This window comes from Salvia miltiorrhiza, chromosome 5 (assembly GCF_028751815.1).
Source record: "Salvia miltiorrhiza cultivar Shanhuang (shh) chromosome 5, IMPLAD_Smil_shh, whole genome shotgun sequence".
In the NCBI taxonomy this organism is placed as follows: domain Eukaryota; kingdom Viridiplantae; phylum Streptophyta; class Magnoliopsida; order Lamiales; family Lamiaceae; genus Salvia; species Salvia miltiorrhiza.
Window position 1 is genome coordinate 55799662 of NC_080391.1, and position 18909 is coordinate 55818570.

The 18909-nt window shown below is 33.9% G+C and overlaps 3 protein-coding genes across 3 annotated transcripts; 1 reads left to right on the top strand and 2 right to left on the bottom strand.

The window, feature by feature from the left end:
• Nucleotides 1–433: 433 nt before the first annotated feature.
• LOC131025247 (thioredoxin H2-like) lies at nt 434–1475 on the top strand. The gene is made up of 3 exons (XM_057954915.1): nt 434–863; nt 961–1083; nt 1167–1475. The coding sequence occupies exons 1-3, from the start codon at nt 720–722 to the stop codon at nt 1296–1298; spliced, it is 399 nt and encodes a 132-aa protein (XP_057810898.1). The 5' UTR covers nt 434–719; the 3' UTR covers nt 1299–1475.
• Nucleotides 1476–1490: 15 nt separating this feature from the next.
• On the bottom strand, nt 1491–3750 carry LOC131025246 (uncharacterized). Its single transcript, XM_057954914.1, has 2 exons — nt 2848–3750; nt 1491–2215 (listed from the first exon to the last, which is right to left on the bottom strand). Exons 1-2 carry the CDS (start codon nt 3321–3323, stop codon nt 1768–1770), a joined length of 924 nt encoding a protein of 307 aa, XP_057810897.1. The 5' UTR covers nt 3324–3750; the 3' UTR covers nt 1491–1767.
• Nucleotides 3751–8733: 4983 nt separating this feature from the next.
• Nucleotides 8734–15759, bottom strand: LOC131025248 (uncharacterized). Its single transcript, XM_057954917.1, has 4 exons — nt 14921–15759; nt 10397–11002; nt 9506–9785; nt 8734–9014 (listed from the first exon to the last, which is right to left on the bottom strand). Exons 1-4 carry the CDS (start codon nt 15524–15526, stop codon nt 8977–8979), a joined length of 1530 nt encoding a protein of 509 aa, XP_057810900.1. The 5' UTR covers nt 15527–15759; the 3' UTR covers nt 8734–8976.
• Between the last annotated feature and the right edge of the window lie 3150 nt (nt 15760–18909).

Below are 18909 nucleotides of genomic sequence, written 5' to 3' on the forward strand. Positions count from 1 at the left end.
CTACTACATAATAGGAGTAAAAGAGATGATCGGGGGTGATGGTGTTCCCCCCCAACGCCCTCCGGCTCCGCCCTTGTATATAGGTCGAATCCCACGAATGACTGTCACATCTGATTTTTCAAATATAATTTATATTTTTTTATATAATTTGTAAGTTATTGCACAAGAACGAGAGTTTATCGATTCAAGATAACGATCCTCGTACGAACGAATACTAAGCATACCTACTTCGCCATTTCATATGCTTATTCTCTCCACTCAAACACATGCAGCATTGATGCTTCATTTTCTCATATTTCTGAATGAAAATACTAAATGAAGATTTTAAATACTAAAAACCCCATTGCATGATTTTAAAAACCTGCAGAAAGCACTGGTTGCATTTGCACTCTCTAAAATTAATAATAATCATAAAAAAGCCAGGAATATTAGAATAAAGAGTGCAATGGTTTATAGGCCTCTTGTTTTCTGAAAAAAATAGTTTACAAGGAAAACCATATAATATTTCCTTAAGATTAATAGAAGCCATCAACATAAAAAAAGGGTCTATTCAAGAACATATTCTTCATGGGAAGAGTGGATCATCAACCACTATAAAAGAGAGCATTGCTACAAAGCCTCAATCCAAACCAAAATATACATTCAACAATAATAGAAAGGAAAAAAGGAAAAAAAAAAGAAGGTTAAGTTAAGCCAAGCTCACCACATTTGTGTACAACATGGGAGCTGGTGTTTCCACTGGTTATGAGACTTCACCTGCAAGAACTTACGGAACAACGACGAGGAGAGGCCAGGTGGTCGCGTTTCACTCGTCGAAAACCTGGAAAATCCACTTTGAAGCCTCAAAGCTGACCCCAAAACTGGTAGAGTAGAGTGTGTGTGTGTGTAGCTTGTTTTGCTATATTGATAGATACCTGTATCCAGAGTGAGCCTCTAACGATTTCCCTCGTGTTGAAAAAGCTCGTCATCGACTTCACAGCAGCGTGGTGCGGGCCCTGCCAGTATATTCAACCTGCAGTGAATGAATTTGCAGAGATATACACAGATGTGGACTTCATCAAGATTGATGTTGATGAGTTGGATGTATGTGTATATACATGCCCTCTCTCCTTTTTCAGTCATATATGCTAAAATAAAAACTGATGCTTCTGCGATTACACGAACAGGATGTGGCACAAGAATTCGGGGTTCAGACAATGCCGACTTTCATACTGATGAAGAGAGGGCGTGAAGTGGATAAGGTCGTCGGAGCCAAGAAGGATGACCTGAGGAGGAAGATTGACAAGCATAGACTCTAAACACACAAACAATTTAAGCACTAGAGAGCGTTCAAGAACTCGAGCATGATATGCTCGTCTGCAGGCCGTCTGGTCTGAACACTGTCGTTTATCAGTCAAGACGTGAGCAGTTCAATCCATTCATATTTGGGGTTATGAATTCATATGTTTCTAGTGATGTGTTTAATGGGGCAAAAAGTGAGCAAACAAAGCTTCTCCAAACAACCAAGAAATCAAGATATATAACTTGAAACAAAATTACACAGAAACATTGCATTTTACAGATTTCAACATCAAATTTCAAGGGAAGGTTTTGTTTTAGCAGTAAACAAAAAAATACTTCGCTAAGCGAAAAGAAAACCAACCTCAATCTGTTTGTCCTACTATGCACAAGAACTCTTTTTTTTCTGTTCCGAAAATCGGCTGGTTCAAGTATATACAAATAGAGTTAAGACAGACTAATTAATAAGCATTCGGACAGGCCCCAGAACTAACCGGTTGTCCTGCCCAAGACCCTCCTGAGGTCCGATTTCTGATCAACCGTGAGCCTCGAGGGGAACTTGATGTCAAACTTGATCCGTAGGTCTCCGTGTTTGCCCGGCTCTTTAGATATAGGCATGCCCTCGTTCTGGATCATCATTTCATAGCCGGGTTTTATGATATCCGACACTGAGACAGTGAGGTCTCGCCCGTCTAGGGTTGATATCTTGAGAGTCTTGCCCGTGAGAGCATCGAGCAGAGAGATCTTTTGGTTGATTATCAGATCATTGCCGTCCCTCTTGAAAACCTGATGGGGCTTCTCGTCCACCACGAAGATTAGGTCTCCCGGGGCAGCCCCAGCCTCGTGGTTCCCTTTCTCAGGAAACGTAATCTTCGTGCCCTTCTTCCAACCGGGCTTGATGTGTATGGATAGAACCTCTTCAACCGTGACGGGCTTGCTGCATAAGACAGCGACGACACTCACATGAAAACAACAAACACAACAAAGAAAAGATTACTGCAAAGACTAAAGGAATGCCAACTTATCATATCTCTAGCATCATGTTTCTGATCAAGAACTCATGCATCTCGAAAATTTGTCTATGAATCTAATGTAAGCACGAGCAAGAAACGAGTAAAGAACATATACTACGACAACAACATTCAATCTACTAAGCTAGATATGAACATAGGATAAATCAAGAATGCCACACACAAAACACAACACGACATCAAACAATGCTCATACAAGAGAAACACAGTTTACCTCTAGCTATGCCTTCAAAAGCAATACTTTTTTCAAAATGCAAATCAAGACAAACACAAACGAAAACCCTTTCTCTTAGCCCATCCACACCATAATCAAAACAGGCAAAAATGGAAAAAACCAATATTCCCAAAGCCAAAAACTTTACAATAGGGAATATATCTATAACCAAATACTACACAGAAAAAAAAGCATTCACAAGCAAACAAAAATCTCACAAAATCACTTTCTCAGACTAATGCAAAGAAACTCCACAATTCCCATCAAAATCAGACAGCAAAAAAAATAAAAATAAAAAATCAAGAAACAAAAAAATTATCCTACCCTGACCCATCAAGAACAATTCTTGATATCTTCATCTTCCTCCTCGACCCCTTATACAACTCCTCCAAGCTACACGCCAGCTTACTCTCCATCACCGCCGCCTTCTTCAACCCCCCACCGCCGCCGGCGGCGCTCCCCCCAAAAAACTCCTCAAAAATATCCTCGGCGTCCCTGGGGCTGAACTTAAACCCCGCCGCCGCTCCTCCGCCGTAGCCGGAATCTCTGTCCTTGGGCGGCGCGTGGAGCCCGGATTTCAGCCCTTCCTCGCCGTACAAATCGTAGATCTGCCGCTTCTGCGAATCGCTCAGGACATCGTAGGCCTCGCTAATCTGCTTGAATTTGGCCTCCGCTTCCTTCGTGTTGACTGCGTTCTTGTCTGGGTGCCATTTCATCGCCAATCTCTTGTACGATTTCTTCAAATCCTCCTCCGTCGCGCTTCTCGACACTCTCAGTATGTTGTAGTAATCGACGCCCATTTCCAACTGCACAAAGATTCCACCTTTTTTTGCACTAAAACCTCAAAAAAATTCTCTTTTTTTGCCGAAAATTCGCAATGCGCGTGCAGCGAGAGTGAAATTCAGGTGAAATTCCGAGATGGGTCGGCGATGTTTTGGGGTTTTCCGTCGAGGAATCGGATTGGGGGAAGAGGCAGGTGAAGGTGAGTGTCGATATTTTTAAGGTGGTTGGTTAAAATGACAGGCGTTTTTGGAGATTCTGATATTACAGTTAGGAAAGAAAAAAAGAAAAGGAAAAAAATAATTAAAAAAAAAAAATTGTCGTGAAATCCTAAGGCGTGTTTGGGAATGTTCACGAGAATAACTCGATCTCAACGAAAAGTACTACCAAAAGTAACCAGAAAAGAAACCTGTTTTCTTTTTTTAAATCATTTTTTTTTTGTTTTATTTTATGTTTTCTTTTGCATGGGGGCAGATTAATTTATAGGGTGGTGACGAGGTTATTAACTTATTACTTAAATCTTGTGGGTTCAAAAAATAAATAAAAAATCGCGTGGGTTCAAAAATAAAAAATATATTTTAGGACGAGGTTGTTGCGTATTAACTTTCTAACTTTAGTAGGTAGGAATATATATTTGATTTAAAAAGTATTTTTTTAAAAAAAAATTCTCGAATAATCGTTTTTAACTGTTAAAAATGTATATTAAGAAAGTGGACAAATTAAATTTGCGATATTGGAAAGGCGTAAATTTGGTAGCTTGTGTTATTTTTGGTTAGAATTTTGAAATAAAGTATTTTATTTAAGAACAAAATTATTTTTGAAATAAGATACTTATTCAAAATGGAGAATATTTATAGAAAAATAAAAGGCACCTCCAAACCCAATTAATGTTTATGTTTGAATCTACATTATTAATGTTTACTATATATATATATATATATATATATATATATAGGTCCTACAAATTGGTTGGAATAAGACGAGCTACCTAAATAGATGAAAGAATTAAAAATTGCAATATTGAATTGGAGATAAGATGTTTAATGTAAGTTGTAAGTAATGCAAAAGTGGGGAAGAAGTATAATTTTATTTGGAAAAATAATGGTACGAAATTTGGACTCATACATCATTGTAAAGGAAAGTAAGATTTGATATTTCTCGAGATATTATCGATTCACCAAATAAATCTTGAAGTTTGTGAAATATTGTAATAGCATTTTAAATTTTCGAGATCAAGTACGCTAATATACTCCTTCCATTCTCAAATAAATGTCATATTTATATTTTAATTTGTTTTATCTATAAATAAGCATCTCATTTTCTCAAATAAATGTCATATTTATATTTTAATTTTATCTATAAATAAGCATCTCATTTAAAATTATATAGTAGTAAAACATTATCAATTTTTTCCTTCTATCATTTCCACCAACGCAAATTCCTCTTTCTTTTCTTTTTTTTTTTATCGTGGTTATAATTCGAGTTATCAATGCAAATTCCTTATCATTTCATTTTCAATTAAATAATTAGAGGTAATAAGAGTTAAATCATTCCTCTTTTTATACATTCCCTCCATCCCGTACGAGCGTATCACTTTTTTTATTTTCGTCTGTCCATAAAAGTATATCACTTCCATTTTGGGACATGGCCCCACAATCTTCTTTTAACCACAACCACTCATTTATACATAACTACACAATTAATTCAACCACAACCATTCATTTTCACTCAATACATTATGATCTACCAAATTTTTTTTAAAATTCACACCATTCCATATGTGATACATTCTTACGGGACGAAGGAAGTATGAATTTCAAAAGCAAAATACACTTATTTATTACTCTCTCCGTCCACCAATTCGTATCTTAGGGAGTGGCACAGATTTTTAAAAAAGTGTATTTTTTATTTGTTGAGTGGAGGAAGGGTCACGATTTTTTTTTAAAATGATTTATTTGTTAAGAAAATAATTATTTAAAATGAATAGGACACGAATTGATGGACGGACCAAAATAAAAATTAGGATACAAATTGATGGACGGAGGGAAGAAATATAATTTTGTTAGTTAAATAACTTAAAATACTAGATAAACTCACATTCTTATATAATCATCGATTGTCTACAAACCACACGAAGCGGGTAAATTAGACTTGAATAACCAAATATGACTAGGGGTGAGCATCGGTTCAAAATCGAACCGAACCGATGCCTTTTGAGAAAACCGAAACCGAACCGACCTCTACAGAGGACGGGCCGAACCGAACCGCCTATTGTCCGAAAATCGACCAAAACCGAACCGATCGAAACCGATCGGTTTCGGTCGGTAATCAAACCGAACCGTTGTATTATCCTTTTTTCCCAAAAAAACTGTAAATCTGTCCAAATTCACTAAAAATAGGATGTATTCTCGAAAATAACAGCAAAATCCTAAACAAGTACTGGCGTAGGAGAAGCGTGGGTGGGGGGTTGCGTCAATGGCGGTCCGACAGAGGAGAAGCCGGTCTGCTTATAGCTCGTGCCGGAGGAGACGCGGGTGGTGGGTCTGCTCGAGCCTTGTGGCTTGTGATAGAGGAGAAGCGGCAGAACCGCGGAGGAAAGCGTCATCGGTCTGGTCGTGCTTCATCGTCAGAGACGGCGGAACGGATGCGCGGAGGAAACGCCAGGGTGGGGGCGGTCAGAGAGGCAGCGGCGTGGCGTCAGCAGGGGAGGAGAAATGGAGAATCAAGAGATGGGAGTGAGGACTAGGGTTTTCAAAATTTGGATTTTCAGATTTTGGATTGGAGGCGCAGATGCATTTTCAGACTTTCAGTATTTCACTACACTAGGGTTTTCGAAAATTATATGTAAAATATAAAATATATAACAAATAATATATATATATATATTAAAATATATTAAATGTATCGGTTCGGTTCGGTTCATAACCGAACCATGGTCAGAAAATCGAAACCGAACCGATACATGATCGGTTTTCTACTTTAGAAATCAAACCGAAAATCGAACCAAAAATTTCAAAATCGAACCGAACCACAAATGATCGGTTCGGTCGGTTTTTTATGTCCGGTTCGGTTTATGCTCACCCCTAAATATGACAGACTATGACCTATACAAACCTTACTTAAATTTAAGCTTAATGTTTTTTACCTAAAAAATACCACTTCACTATTAAATTATTTGAAGAAAAGAAATAAATGCATTTATTTAGGGTTGAAGGGTGCTTATGCTCACCTTTAAAAGATAAGGATTATTAACGTCAAAATTCATCAAATTTTGGGGTAGTTTAATTTTATACATAAACTTTCATTTATTTGACATGAATTTTAAAAAAGTACATAAATTTTAATATTAATTTTACCACAAATTCAATTTTTACTCAAATTAAAGTTTGTGTGGCAAGTCAAGATTTCAACATGTACTCATCAAATTTGTGGAATAGGACATCTTTAAAATAGTAAGGTTTTTATAGAATTTGAATGTCTAGAAATTGAATTCGTGGTAAAGTTGTTACAATATTAAAATTGATGTATTTTTTTATTATTATTTTCAAAATTTATGTACAAAATCAAACTACTTTCAAAGTTGGTATATTTAAACGGTAATAATTCTGAAACAACAAGACATCCTTCTTTCCAATTTGATAACCTTAAAATATTTTACGGCTGCTTATCAAATATCTAGAGATTTTCACTTTCACTTTCAACCCAACTTAATATATATACTCCTTCCGTCCACGATATCGTTTCCACTTTTATCATTTTGGTTCATTCACGATATCGTTTTCACTTCTATTTATAGTAGTAAGGTTCACAAACTTCCACTCGCAATAATAGTGGGATTCAAACTCCACTCATAACAATATCACTATAAACTCATTTCTTAAAATCTGTGTCGTCCACAAAGTGGAAAAAAAAAAACAACAATAATAATAACAACAACAACAACAACAACAACAACAATATCAACTACAAAATAATAATAATAATAATAATAATAATAATGGAAAAAAAAAAAAGGGAAAAGGAGTTGTCATGTGTGAGCGTGACAGGCATGTCATCGAGAAGGAGAGAACGTGCAGGCGCGTAAGCAGGTGGGCCCCACCGCGGTATCTAATCGTGTGTGTTGTAAAAAGCGTGTGCTTACGTTCAAAGGAATCTCTTTTGGCGTTTTATTGGTGGCCACTTTTCGTTCGATACGGCGTCGTTCGCGATTTGGTGGGCCGCGTTTCATCAAGATAATATTGGGCCCATTTGCATAACTACCAATAATGGGTTACCATCATGTGGGTCAAACCTTTATTTGCCTGGCCCAATACAAATTTTGTACATTTCATCTAAAGTTATTATTATCATTTATTTCAAAGTTTTAAATGGACAAAAATTTAAACCCTACAAAAGTGGAGCCTCTCAGTGTTGGAAACGTGGCTATTGTTGTGACCAAGTTATTAGTATTATTTTTTTACTAGAATCTTCTCTTTTTCTCTTTTCTCTTTTGTGGATTGGGCGGTGAGGATAATGTTTTGCTCAATATTGTTATATCCTTATTCTGCAGTTTTAGATTAGTTATATTTCTTCTATTTTCTGTATATTTTTTATAAATTAATAATTAATTAAATACTAAAATTTAAAGACCGGGCCACAATGAATTTTCTTTTATATTTTTTATAAGAGTGAACATTTGTTTCCATTGAAATTCTAATTTTTATTTTATTTTTCAATTCAAGGTTTTAATGAGAACCGACTCTGAGTTATAGGCTTGTGATGTCCTAGGACTTATTACTCCCTTGTTTATTTCATTTTATATTCTTATTAAACAGCAATATGATATCTTGATATCAGTGTAATTATTTGTAAAGTTAAGCCCATTAAGTAGTAGTGGATTATTGGGCTTATTCCACGGAATTGGGCCTATTCGCTATTTTTTTGAAGGGCCTTTTCGGCATTTTGACAGAAATACGATCAAATAGATTTCTTTTTCTTAAGCCCATTTGAGACCTTGAAATAATATTGTCAAGGTGCAAAAAATGATCAAGAGAATATTGTTTGAGACCGTTTTATAGTGAGAAGCGTATCCAAATCCATATTTCAATAGTATTATTTCTAGTATGCCATTAAACTTCGATAAATATATCAATGAAATATGCATTTGAATTCAAATTACAACCCATCCCGTTTAAGTTTTGTAAAATTAATGGAAACAAATGAAGTTTATAGTATTATTATCCAATTCAAAGTGGAATCCTTTTATCAAGATGGGGAATCATCAAAGAAACTAGTCGCTTAGATTTGCTAGTGATGAGTGAAGGCATTATTATTTATTACATTATTAACAAATTCAGCAGCCAATCAGAAATTAACTGGTCCAAACACCATAACACCCCATTTATAAGGGGTATATTGGAGAAAAAAAAAAGAAAAAAAAAAGAAAGATGAGACTCAATCCTCTATTTCATGTCCTATTCCAACCGTGGGATTATTGGCACATGTATTTTATAACCATAAATACATAAGAAACTAGCAAGTACACTTACAGTTTTATTACCTTGTGTTACTTTTATACGAACCAAAAATCTTGATGCATTTTGTTGTCATCTTCCGAGGTTGAACTATCAAACACAGGTTGAACAAATACATTCGACCGTCGAAGCAAAACTGTTTAGGGTTTCTGAATTCCTTCTACAATACTGTCGCCGTCTTCTCCGAATCTTCGCTAACTGACATTGTCAGAAACACATCAGCATAAATGTTTCATTTCGCCAATACACGTCACAAACTAACCAAGAAAACCATCGTAGTATAGGAGCTCTCCAAAGTTGAATGAACACAATCAAGACTATACATACTACTATGTGATTTGGTTAAAATAAAAACTTGTCGTGAGATCTGTGAGAACAATGTACTAAATGGTATGATGTAAATGCACTCAAAGTATAAAGTAATTGCACTACGACAACAATATACGTTCAATATATTATCACCGTGCAGTTAATTTATACGTTCAGTGCAGTATTCTCACAATCTTCACCATGAGAAAGTTTATATTTGAATTTTGAACCATTTCCTACGTATAATAGTTGGCAAGATCAATCAATAAATTTTGCAATTTTCTCTGTATCTCTAGCTACCAAGACACAACCAAAAGCAAGTATTTCAAGTGGAGGGCTTGTTCAAGATTCAAGAATCGAGTATATATGAGATAGATCACCTTTTGATGAAGGGGGGAGCACGATAACGTGCATAGTGGCGTTGTTGGGAGGGAGGTGGAGGCGGAGAGGGTAGAGCTTCCCGTTCAACGGGCTTTTGGTGCAGACGGTGAGGCCGGGGATTCCCAGCTCGTCCTCCAGCCTGCTCGCCAGTTCACTCACTTGGAAGCCCTTGAATGCAATGCAGAGCTCCTCGAACTCATTCTCGACTTCGCCATACTCATCGGCTACGTGGAAATAGATCAGCCTGCCGTCGCTTGCCTTTGGAGGCGAACCATCCCACTGCACACAAATTAAAGCCCCCAAAAATCATTTCACCAAACCAGCTACAATCATAGATATTGATGAGAATCGAAATCAATCCGTTTTTGTTCAATTCTGTGTGACATATTGGATTATACGGTTAGTACACACACCAAGAAGTGTACTGACTAAAATTAATATATGAAACTAGAAACCATTTCATATTGGATAGTATAAAAATATAAACACACACACGATAGAAATCATATGAACTGCATACATAGATGAGAATTTTGTTCATTTTTTTATTTATAAACACACAAAATAGGAATCATATGAGTTTCATTCATAGATGAGAACTGAAATCACTTCATTTTTTTGTCCAAATTTTTATTTATACACAACAGGAATCATAGAAACTACATATTGTTATATGGCTGAGGATTGAGACTGTTTTAGGTATTCAATTGCTTCCACACAAATTCAACCACAATTCCTTGAATATTCGAATTTGTTTTAAGAAATTCCATTTCTATTATCCGGATCCTCTTTCAATCTTCAGTCCAAATTCCAAATGCAACAAAACCAGAAGTAAATAAATAAAACAAATCAAAGTCGAAACAACCAAAAAAAGTAACAATCTGAATTACCTCTTGTCTGGAGAAGCTAGCGGATTTCGACGACTGGCTAGTAGTCGGCGAGGTCGCGTCAGAGGCGAAACAATCCTCCTTCGCCACCGAGATCTGCGGCGGAGGCGGCGGCGGCAGGAACTCCACAACGTGAACCTCCCAAAAAATCCAGTCCTGCGTGGCCGTCCGATGCGGAATATCATGCGTGACCGAGTTCCTCCACGGCGGCAGCCCGCCGTTGGCGCGCAGGAAATGTCCGTACCTCGTCTTCAGCTTCACGGCGCCGTTCTCCCGGATCGGCTCCCACTCGACGGAGCTGTCGAGGCGCGGCGGAAGCGTCTGCAGCACCTTGCGCCCCGTCATCCCGAGCAGAAACGGCTGGTTCGACGCCGTCAGGTACTTGCCGTAGCAGCTCCTCAGCCGGATTATGGTGTCGGAGCTCTCGACGAACTCGACCGCCCATTTCGCCGATTTGGAGGCGCCGCTGCGCTCCTGCGTGACGGATACCTCGTCGTCCTCCGCCACGAGGTACTTGCCGTGCGATCCTTTCAGCCGCACCGCCTTCGCGTTCTGAAACAAGTCCATTGCCGACATCCGTGGGCCGATCGAGAGGAGATGGTGATGATTCTGCAGATTTTTAGAGAGAGAGAGGGAAATTTAGATGAGAATTGGTGATGGGATTTTTGGTGGGGGTTTAGGTGTGAATTTGAATGAGTGTTGGATTTTATTTTTTATTCTTGACATAATTTACTTGTGTTGAAAAATTAGTGTTTTAAAATTTAAACTAATTTAATTGACTGGTGTTTATGAAAATATCTGCCATCTTAATTTGCGGGAGAATATGAGAACGTGTGTGTGAGTAAGGTCTTTCAATGACTATAATTTTAATTTTATTTTAACCCTTTTAATTTATACATTAAACAAAAATTTAGAAAGTGGGTCCTAGCTAGGAAAATGAGATTAGTGTACCACACTTTATGTCTCATTTTGTGTCGCACTTTCAATTTTATTTATTTTCTTATATATTTTTTCTTCTATTTCAACTTTATATGCTTTAGTTTAAATTTGTGATTATTAACTAGGTTTATTCCATCAATCTAAGATATATAATTATTTTTTTATCATTTAATTTCACTTTTATTAGTTAATAATAGGTCGATAAATTCAAAGTAATGGTATATACTTTTTAAATATAAATTGTATCTGGCAGAATATATTGTATAGACAAATAAATATTCACTTTGTCCTCGAAAAATAGTCTTAATTTTCATTTATTAATATTACCCTATAATATACTATTCTTATTGTATCAATTTCTTTATATATTCTATTATATAGTAATTGGTTCACTTTTTTTCTCACAATATAATTAATTGTCATTATTACATTATTAACATTCTCCTTAAAATGATTTTTTTTTCTTTAATCACAATAAACTCAATCACTTTTATTAAAATCTACATCACCTCCTTTTAAAATTAGTATAGTATTTTTTTTAAAGAAAATAAGATAAGATTTTATATATTCGACTATGAGTTTTGTAATTATACTATAAATTATCAATATTATGTTTGATTTGATGTATTAAATTATATGCTAGATATATAAAATATGACACAAAAGTGAAACTTTAGTAGATCAAGTACTTGATAAAGGACTTAACACTTTGAAGCAAACAAAATAAATGTTGTGTATCTATTATACACCCTAGTTACACTTAGCAAACAAGTCCAATAGTGTACTCAATTTAGTGTGAGTTGGTTTCATGTAGTTTTTAGTTGATAATAATACAAAAATTATTGTTAAATAATATTTTCAGTGATTTACCTTGGTAATAATTATTACTACTATTAAACATACAAAAATTGGTGAATTGTTAAATAATATTTTCAGTGATTTACCTAGGTAATAATTTTTAAATATTTTTTTGTCATGTATAATAGTACACATTTTTATTATTATAGCATTGATCAATAATACGTCACACTGCATGATTCTTTCCGTACACACCATAACTATTCATAAACTTACCTCTTAAAATTATTCTCAAAGGCCTAAAATATCAAGAACCACTCCAAAAAAAGAAGGGAAAAAAAATAACAAAAACAAAAATACAAATAAAAGAAGCACTTGAATTAACGTACGATGATTTCATACCTAATAACTTCAAACCGACTATTAAAAGTAGGATGAAATTTTGATTATCATGATTAAGACATGATCCACTTGCTTTTGCCTCTCAATCAAAGGGAAATAATTAGTTATTCAATTAATCAACCAACAAATTATGAGTTTAAATATAAGATGTCAATATCGAGCTTAAATAAAATCAAACTAAGTAAATCGATTTGATCGTATTTTAAATCGAGTTCATTTTACAAACTAACCCAACAATTAACTTATACGAATATAATTATATAAATATATAGTAGAAGGTGACGTTTGTGGCCTACCATGAATAATCCAATTGATAAATTAATTAATTAATCTAATACTAATCATCTAATATAATTAAGTAATGAGGTTAATGACCTCCTACGCCATAACCACACCATCTTAAAGCTGCACAATTACAGCCGTTCCTTAAACTAATTACTATTAATTATGCATGTCATTCTCATTTAAATCAATTTTATTTTATTTTTTCAATAAATATTTGTCAGTTTTGTTGGTTGTATGCTTTTTAGTGGTATCTGATAACATTAATCAGATTTATAGTATCAATAAATCTATGCAGCCACATTGTGGCCACCCACACACTAATATAATAAGGATAATCTTGATTTATTTAATTTATTTTTTTAAATAAAAATAGGATTTAGTTATTTTATTATATTCTCTATATTGTACTTATTTTTTTAAATTTTGTTTGCATTTTTTATTTTTAATTTATTTTTTAATAAAAATAAAAAAGTTACCAAAAAATTGCAAAAAAATTACTATAATCTAGAGAATATGATAAAATGACTAAATCTTATTTTTATTTTAAAAAATAAGTTAAATAAATTAAATTATTTTCTACTTAAGTAAATTGTGGGCAACCACAATGTGGCTGTTTAGCATTACTCTTATAGTATTAACTATTTAGCAATCATCTTTATGTTGGGATCAATCAATCTTAAACATCAAATAATATTCGACCAATATCATTAAGATGTGGGATTTAAAGTTTGAAATAAATATTGAAAGCACATGAATTTATATGTTGAGTTTTCCTTTAATTGGAAATATAAAAGAAAAGGAAGATTCTGAGCCATTTTTCACGAGTCAGTTTGTCAACTATAGAAACCCTTTCTTGAATGAGTCACAAATTTGGACAAGCCATAATAAATAGCGGAAAATAATGTTCTTTATAGTCAACTTTCATATTTATTGATATTTAATGTATGAAATTCCGCATGTAGAAATTTTTGACATTTTCCTCTATAATTACTTATAATTAATTCTATTTTTATCTTATGATCGCACAACACGGAAAAATATAATATAGCTAAGTTTGTATAATAATTTTTTTAACACATAAATTTAGTTTAGTCCGTTAATATTATAGCAGCTACAAGTCACACAATATAATATATTATATGACTTGTAGGTGCTATAATTTTAATAGAGTAAAATAAATTTATGTGCTAAAACAATATTATATGACAAACTTGGTAAAGAAAAAGAAAAAGAAAAAAAAATGTAAAATAATGCATGAAATTTAATTTAATTTTTAAAACGTTTTAAAATTAGTGCTTCACATTTTAATTTGTAGCAAAATAAATGCCTAAATAGTATTTTTCATACACCACTCAATTACGGTAGCAAATTAGTCAGCCACTATAGTTTCTTTTGGGGTCCATGTATTTATTGATTTTAATTCGTCACTTTGAGTGGTCGAAAAAATAGTGAGTATTTCAAATATAAGATTAAAATTATAAATTGAGTCAAATTTTATGATTATTAAGTAATTAATAAAAAAATACTCAGTAATATGAAATCTAACCTATTGGCAATATAGTGTCTTCATGGAATTTATTACGCAACTTATTTTCTCCCGTCCTATGCTTTTAGACTTACCTCTTAAAAAAAATAGTATCAAATTGATATTTAATTTTTACTCCCTCCGTCCCATGAAGCATGACACACTTCTTTTCGGCACGGGAATTAAGAAATTGGTATTTTGTGTGTTAAATGTGGTAGGTGAAAAAGTGAAAATGTGAATAAAGGGTAAATTTTTTGCCATTTTTAGAAACGTGTCATGCTTCGTGGGACATACCAAAAAGGAAACTGTGTCATGCTTCGTGGGACGGAGGGAGTACTTACTTTCATCATTTTATCCACAATTCTCAATTCTCAAATTTAATTACGAAAATCCTAAATTAGTAACATCTCATGACTTTGTTAAACAGACTGTCAACTTAGCTAAACTCGCAAGAAATATCACGAATTCATGATAATTATCGATCAAATCAACCAATTAAGCAAATAAATAAAATTCCCAAAAAAAAAAACATTTATTCCCATATTTGACCCCCCAAAAAAATCAGCAAACAAACATACCTTCTTCATTGACCACCACCGCGGCGACGGCGACGGCGAGGCGGCGAAACTCCGCACCGAAACCGGCGATTCGAACCCGTACCCGATGTCCAGACCCGAGATCTCCTCCGTCACCGACGAGAAGCTCGACACCATCGACCAGTACTCCGCCTCCTCCGCCACCTCCACCGCCTCCACGTCCCACACCACCCATCCGCCGCCGTGCGCGCCGTCGTGCGTCACCGAGTTCCGCCACGGCGGCGTGCCGCCGTTCGCCCGCAGGTACGTGCCGCCGAGCGCCGCCCTGAGCTTCACCTGAAAGCCATCCCTGATCGGCTGCCACTCGATCGCCAATTCCTTCGCCGGATTTTCCGGTAGGGTTTGCAGAACCTTGCGGCCGGTGGCGCCGAGGAGGAACGGATCGGCGGCGGCCGTGAGGTAGCCGCCGTGGCAGCTCTTCAGGCGGACGACGTGCGGGTTCGTGTCCACGAGCTCCACCAGCCACCGCGCCCGCCGCGCGTCGCCGCGGCGGCTCTGCCGCGTCGACGATTGGTCGTCGTCGGCGGCTAGGTATTTGTTGAGGTGGCTCTTCAGCCTCACGGCGGGAGTCTTTGTGAAGAATTCCATCAATTATTTGTTTTTGTTTTTTTGAGAGAGGGAGAGAGTAAATATAATTATTATAGGAATTGAAGGATTTGTTGAGGCATGCAAGAAAATTGAAATTAGGTGAGTGAAAAAGAGTTTGTTTGTCGAGTTATAATAATAATAGGTCAAGAATTGGGTTTGTAATTAATTTTTATTTAATTAGTGTGAGGATTTTGTTTCTTGGTGTGGGAGGTTTTGTGAGATGGTTGAAATTAGGGGGAAATGGGAAAGAGTTGACGTCTTAAATATGAGTATGAAATTTCCAGGTGATATCATATTTGGAATTTAGTTTTGATAGATAGGAGCAACATGTTTTCACGCGAGTAGGGGAACGTGAACTCTATATATATATATGGTTAACTTATAGTAAAAATTATTAATTTCATGAAAAATGAGAACAATAATTAAGTCAGTATATATTGTTTACTGTTGAATACAGTAAGTTAATTGTAATGAATAAACAGTCGCAATTTAATTAATTGGTGAAATTTTAACACCTAGAGATTTGAAATTTAAATTTGAATGGTTATTCATGTATACCAACAGCTTATTCAAATGAACATTCTTATTGGAAGAAAATCAAATGAAAATGGACAAATATGGTGAGAAATGAGAATGAATATATAAAGTTACATTTTCAAATTTTATGGCTGATATTTATCTAGATCGAGGGATGAAAATTTACCTTGTAGCGAAAATTTTATCAATTAATTGAATACCGTTATTCAGTCATTTACGAGCAGCTTATGTAATAATATATAGGGTTATTAGCCTGTAAATACACGAACTTTTTATAATTTCTGAAATTTAACATGACTTTTATCTTTAGCCCACAAATACACGAACTTGACATTTTTTCTAATTTTTGACATCGACAAAAAAAATTCTAATTTACTATTAACGTGAAGGCCGGTATACCATGTCATTCACTCTCTAATCAAAATAATGAATCAAATTACTCTATTCAAGTGCATATTTCGTAGTCCACGTCATGTATTCTGGCCTCCACCTCAACAATAAATAGAGTTTTTTCATGTCGATGTCAAAAATCAGAAAAAATGCTAAGTTCGTGTATTTGTGGGCTAAAGATAAAAGTCATGTTAAATTTCAGAAAATATAAAAAGTTCGTGTATTTACAGGCTAATAACCCTAATATATACTACTTACTTATTCATTATCCTAATTTCTTATGAAAAATATCCTTCTCATTATAATAACTTAATCATATAAATATATGGCCCAAATCGAAAAATTTCAACGAATTTATATCAATTAACATATTTTGTGAATTTGGAATAGCACTTTTTGTAAATTTTAAAAGTGTAAAATAAAATGAATCTCAATATTGAACGAGAGTCCACTTGAATTTGATCAATATTCGAGTTTAAATTATATCCAATAATTTATTTTGTTTAAGTCCTAGTTATATATATTTCGTTACATAACATAAATTTTAAAAGGAGATGAAATTGAGGTGGTTAATTTGTAGACTATTTCACATGAACATTAATTAATTCAGTGTACATAAAAGATAGCGACTGCGAATTTTCATGAAAACATATTCATAAAAAACTATGTATAACTAGAAAGAAATGTTGTTTTTATTGGTGGAACACGAATAATATGGCAGCGTTTGCACAAAGATTGTTGTAAGACTATAATTTATTTTTCCAATTAGAATTTGTTAATGCTATTTGGACAAAATTTGTCTGGACAAAAATGACTAAATGAGGTTAATTTTTTTTTGAAAATTAATTTATTTATAAATTTTGATTCAAGTTTGAAAGGATTTAATTAGTTTTATTGTTTTTTCTATATTGTAATTTTTTCATAATTTTTAACAATTTTTTTTTGTTATTTTATTTGTAGTTTGTGTACTTTAAAAATAATAATAATTAAAAAGGTTATTAAAAAATTATGAAAAAATTACAATATAAAGAAAACAATAAAACTAACTAAATTCTATTTTATTTTGAATCAAAATTTATTTTATAAAGTATTTAACTATATTTTATTCGGACAAATTTTGTCCAAATAGCATTATTGATAATTTTATTCGTGCAGCAAGTACACAAAACTATTATTATTATTGTGTACGGATATATAGTAGATAATTAATCTAAGATACTAATTGAAATGATGTGCTCACGTACATAAAAAGCAAACTACGTGGGGCTTGTGATTGATTTGTTTCTTTCTTAAACAAAGTTTTATTAATGAAAATAAATTACGTATATTTTCTTATATGCCTTTGAATTTACCACACGGGATTACCTAAGCTAAGTGTCAATCATGTAGTATTTCTTTTTTAATTGAAGAAATATATGAAGAGTAGCAAACTAAAACTAATTAATTGGGAACGTCTATTTTAGTGTTCTTTCATGGGTAATACATCGATATTCTCTTCTTTTGTTGATTCTCGTTGGTTCTTTTCTTTATAAACATGCACTCTTTTTTATCCTTAAGATTTTTTTCATTGAGTTTAGCGAGACTTATCTCTTAATCTGCTTTCTTGTGCTTTCAAACGTTTCCGCTAGGACTGTTTCTTTTCCTTCCATCTAATAAAATCACATGTTAATATTGGTAATAGCTCGATATTCGACTGATTTTTTTTTATATATTGCAGTCGTTATTCTATATTCGAGGTGTATACTGAGTAAACTATGCAATATATAATACTCGATGTAATAGATTTACTTTAAAATACATAGATGAAATTCGAATTTGAAATTTTTTACTTCAAAAATATCCATTTTACCATTACATTGTGGTTAATTAGGGGAACTGATATTCTAGTGTTATTCTTGTAGTGACACAACTTGACCAATTGAAACAAAAGGTGCTCTCACTATTGAGGGTAAATAAATAAAAAGAAGTTTGTGCTAGTTGGGAAAAAGGAATTAAAATTTGGGGTGTGATTTGGTCCTCATATAGTGGGTGAATGGCATTGTCTCCACACACACACACAATGGTCTTAAAATAAAAGCAGCAGATTCTATGTTTTTCAAAATATTGCAGTCCAACATAAATGGAAATCATTTTGTGCACCCAATTAGTGTCCCATCCCACTTAGATTTATTTACATGCCACATCCATCTACAATATCTTCAAATAATTGTGGGTTGGGTCGAATATGTGCATTCTGTCGTTAAAAATTGTAAATTGAAAATCGAAGAATTGAAGAAACTTAAAATAAGAAGTTGGGCATCATTATTCTAAAAATTCTAAAAAAAAATTTACGGTCATTAATTAAAATTTATTATTATATATCCTATTACTCTCTTCGTCTCATTAAGAATGATTCTTTACTTTTGGGCACAATTATTATAAAGAAGAGTGATTAAAGAATAAAAGTGATAGAAATT

What these genes read in the sequence shown, in the direction of transcription:
- LOC131025247 (XM_057954915.1), top strand. Translation starts at nt 720, where the DNA reads ATGGGAGCTGGTGTTTCCACTGGTTATGAGACTTCACCTGCAAGAACT. An exon ending in CAAAGCTGACCCCAAAACTG is followed by an intron (nt 864 to 960) that starts GTAGAGTAGAGT and finishes GTGTTGAAAAAG; the next exon opens with CTCGTCATCGACTTCACAGC. An exon ending in TTGATGTTGATGAGTTGGAT is followed by an intron (nt 1,084 to 1,166) that starts GTATGTGTATAT and finishes TTACACGAACAG; the next exon opens with GATGTGGCACAAGAATTCGG.
- LOC131025246 (XM_057954914.1), bottom strand. Translation starts at nt 3,323, where the DNA reads ATGGGCGTCGATTACTACAACATACTGAGAGTGTCGAGAAGCGCGACG. An exon ending in ATTGTTCTTGATGGGTCAGG is followed by an intron (nt 2,216 to 2,847) that starts GTAGGATAATTT and finishes TGTCTTATGCAG; the next exon opens with CAAGCCCGTCACGGTTGAAG.
- LOC131025248 (XM_057954917.1), bottom strand. Translation starts at nt 15,526, where the DNA reads ATGGAATTCTTCACAAAGACTCCCGCCGTGAGGCTGAAGAGCCACCTC. An exon ending in CTAGCTTCTCCAGACAAGAG is followed by an intron (nt 9,786 to 10,396) that starts GTAATTCAGATT and finishes ATTTGTGTGCAG; the next exon opens with TGGGATGGTTCGCCTCCAAA. An exon ending in GCTCCCCCCTTCATCAAAAG is followed by an intron (nt 9,015 to 9,505) that starts GTGATCTATCTC and finishes TGACAATGTCAG; the next exon opens with TTAGCGAAGATTCGGAGAAG.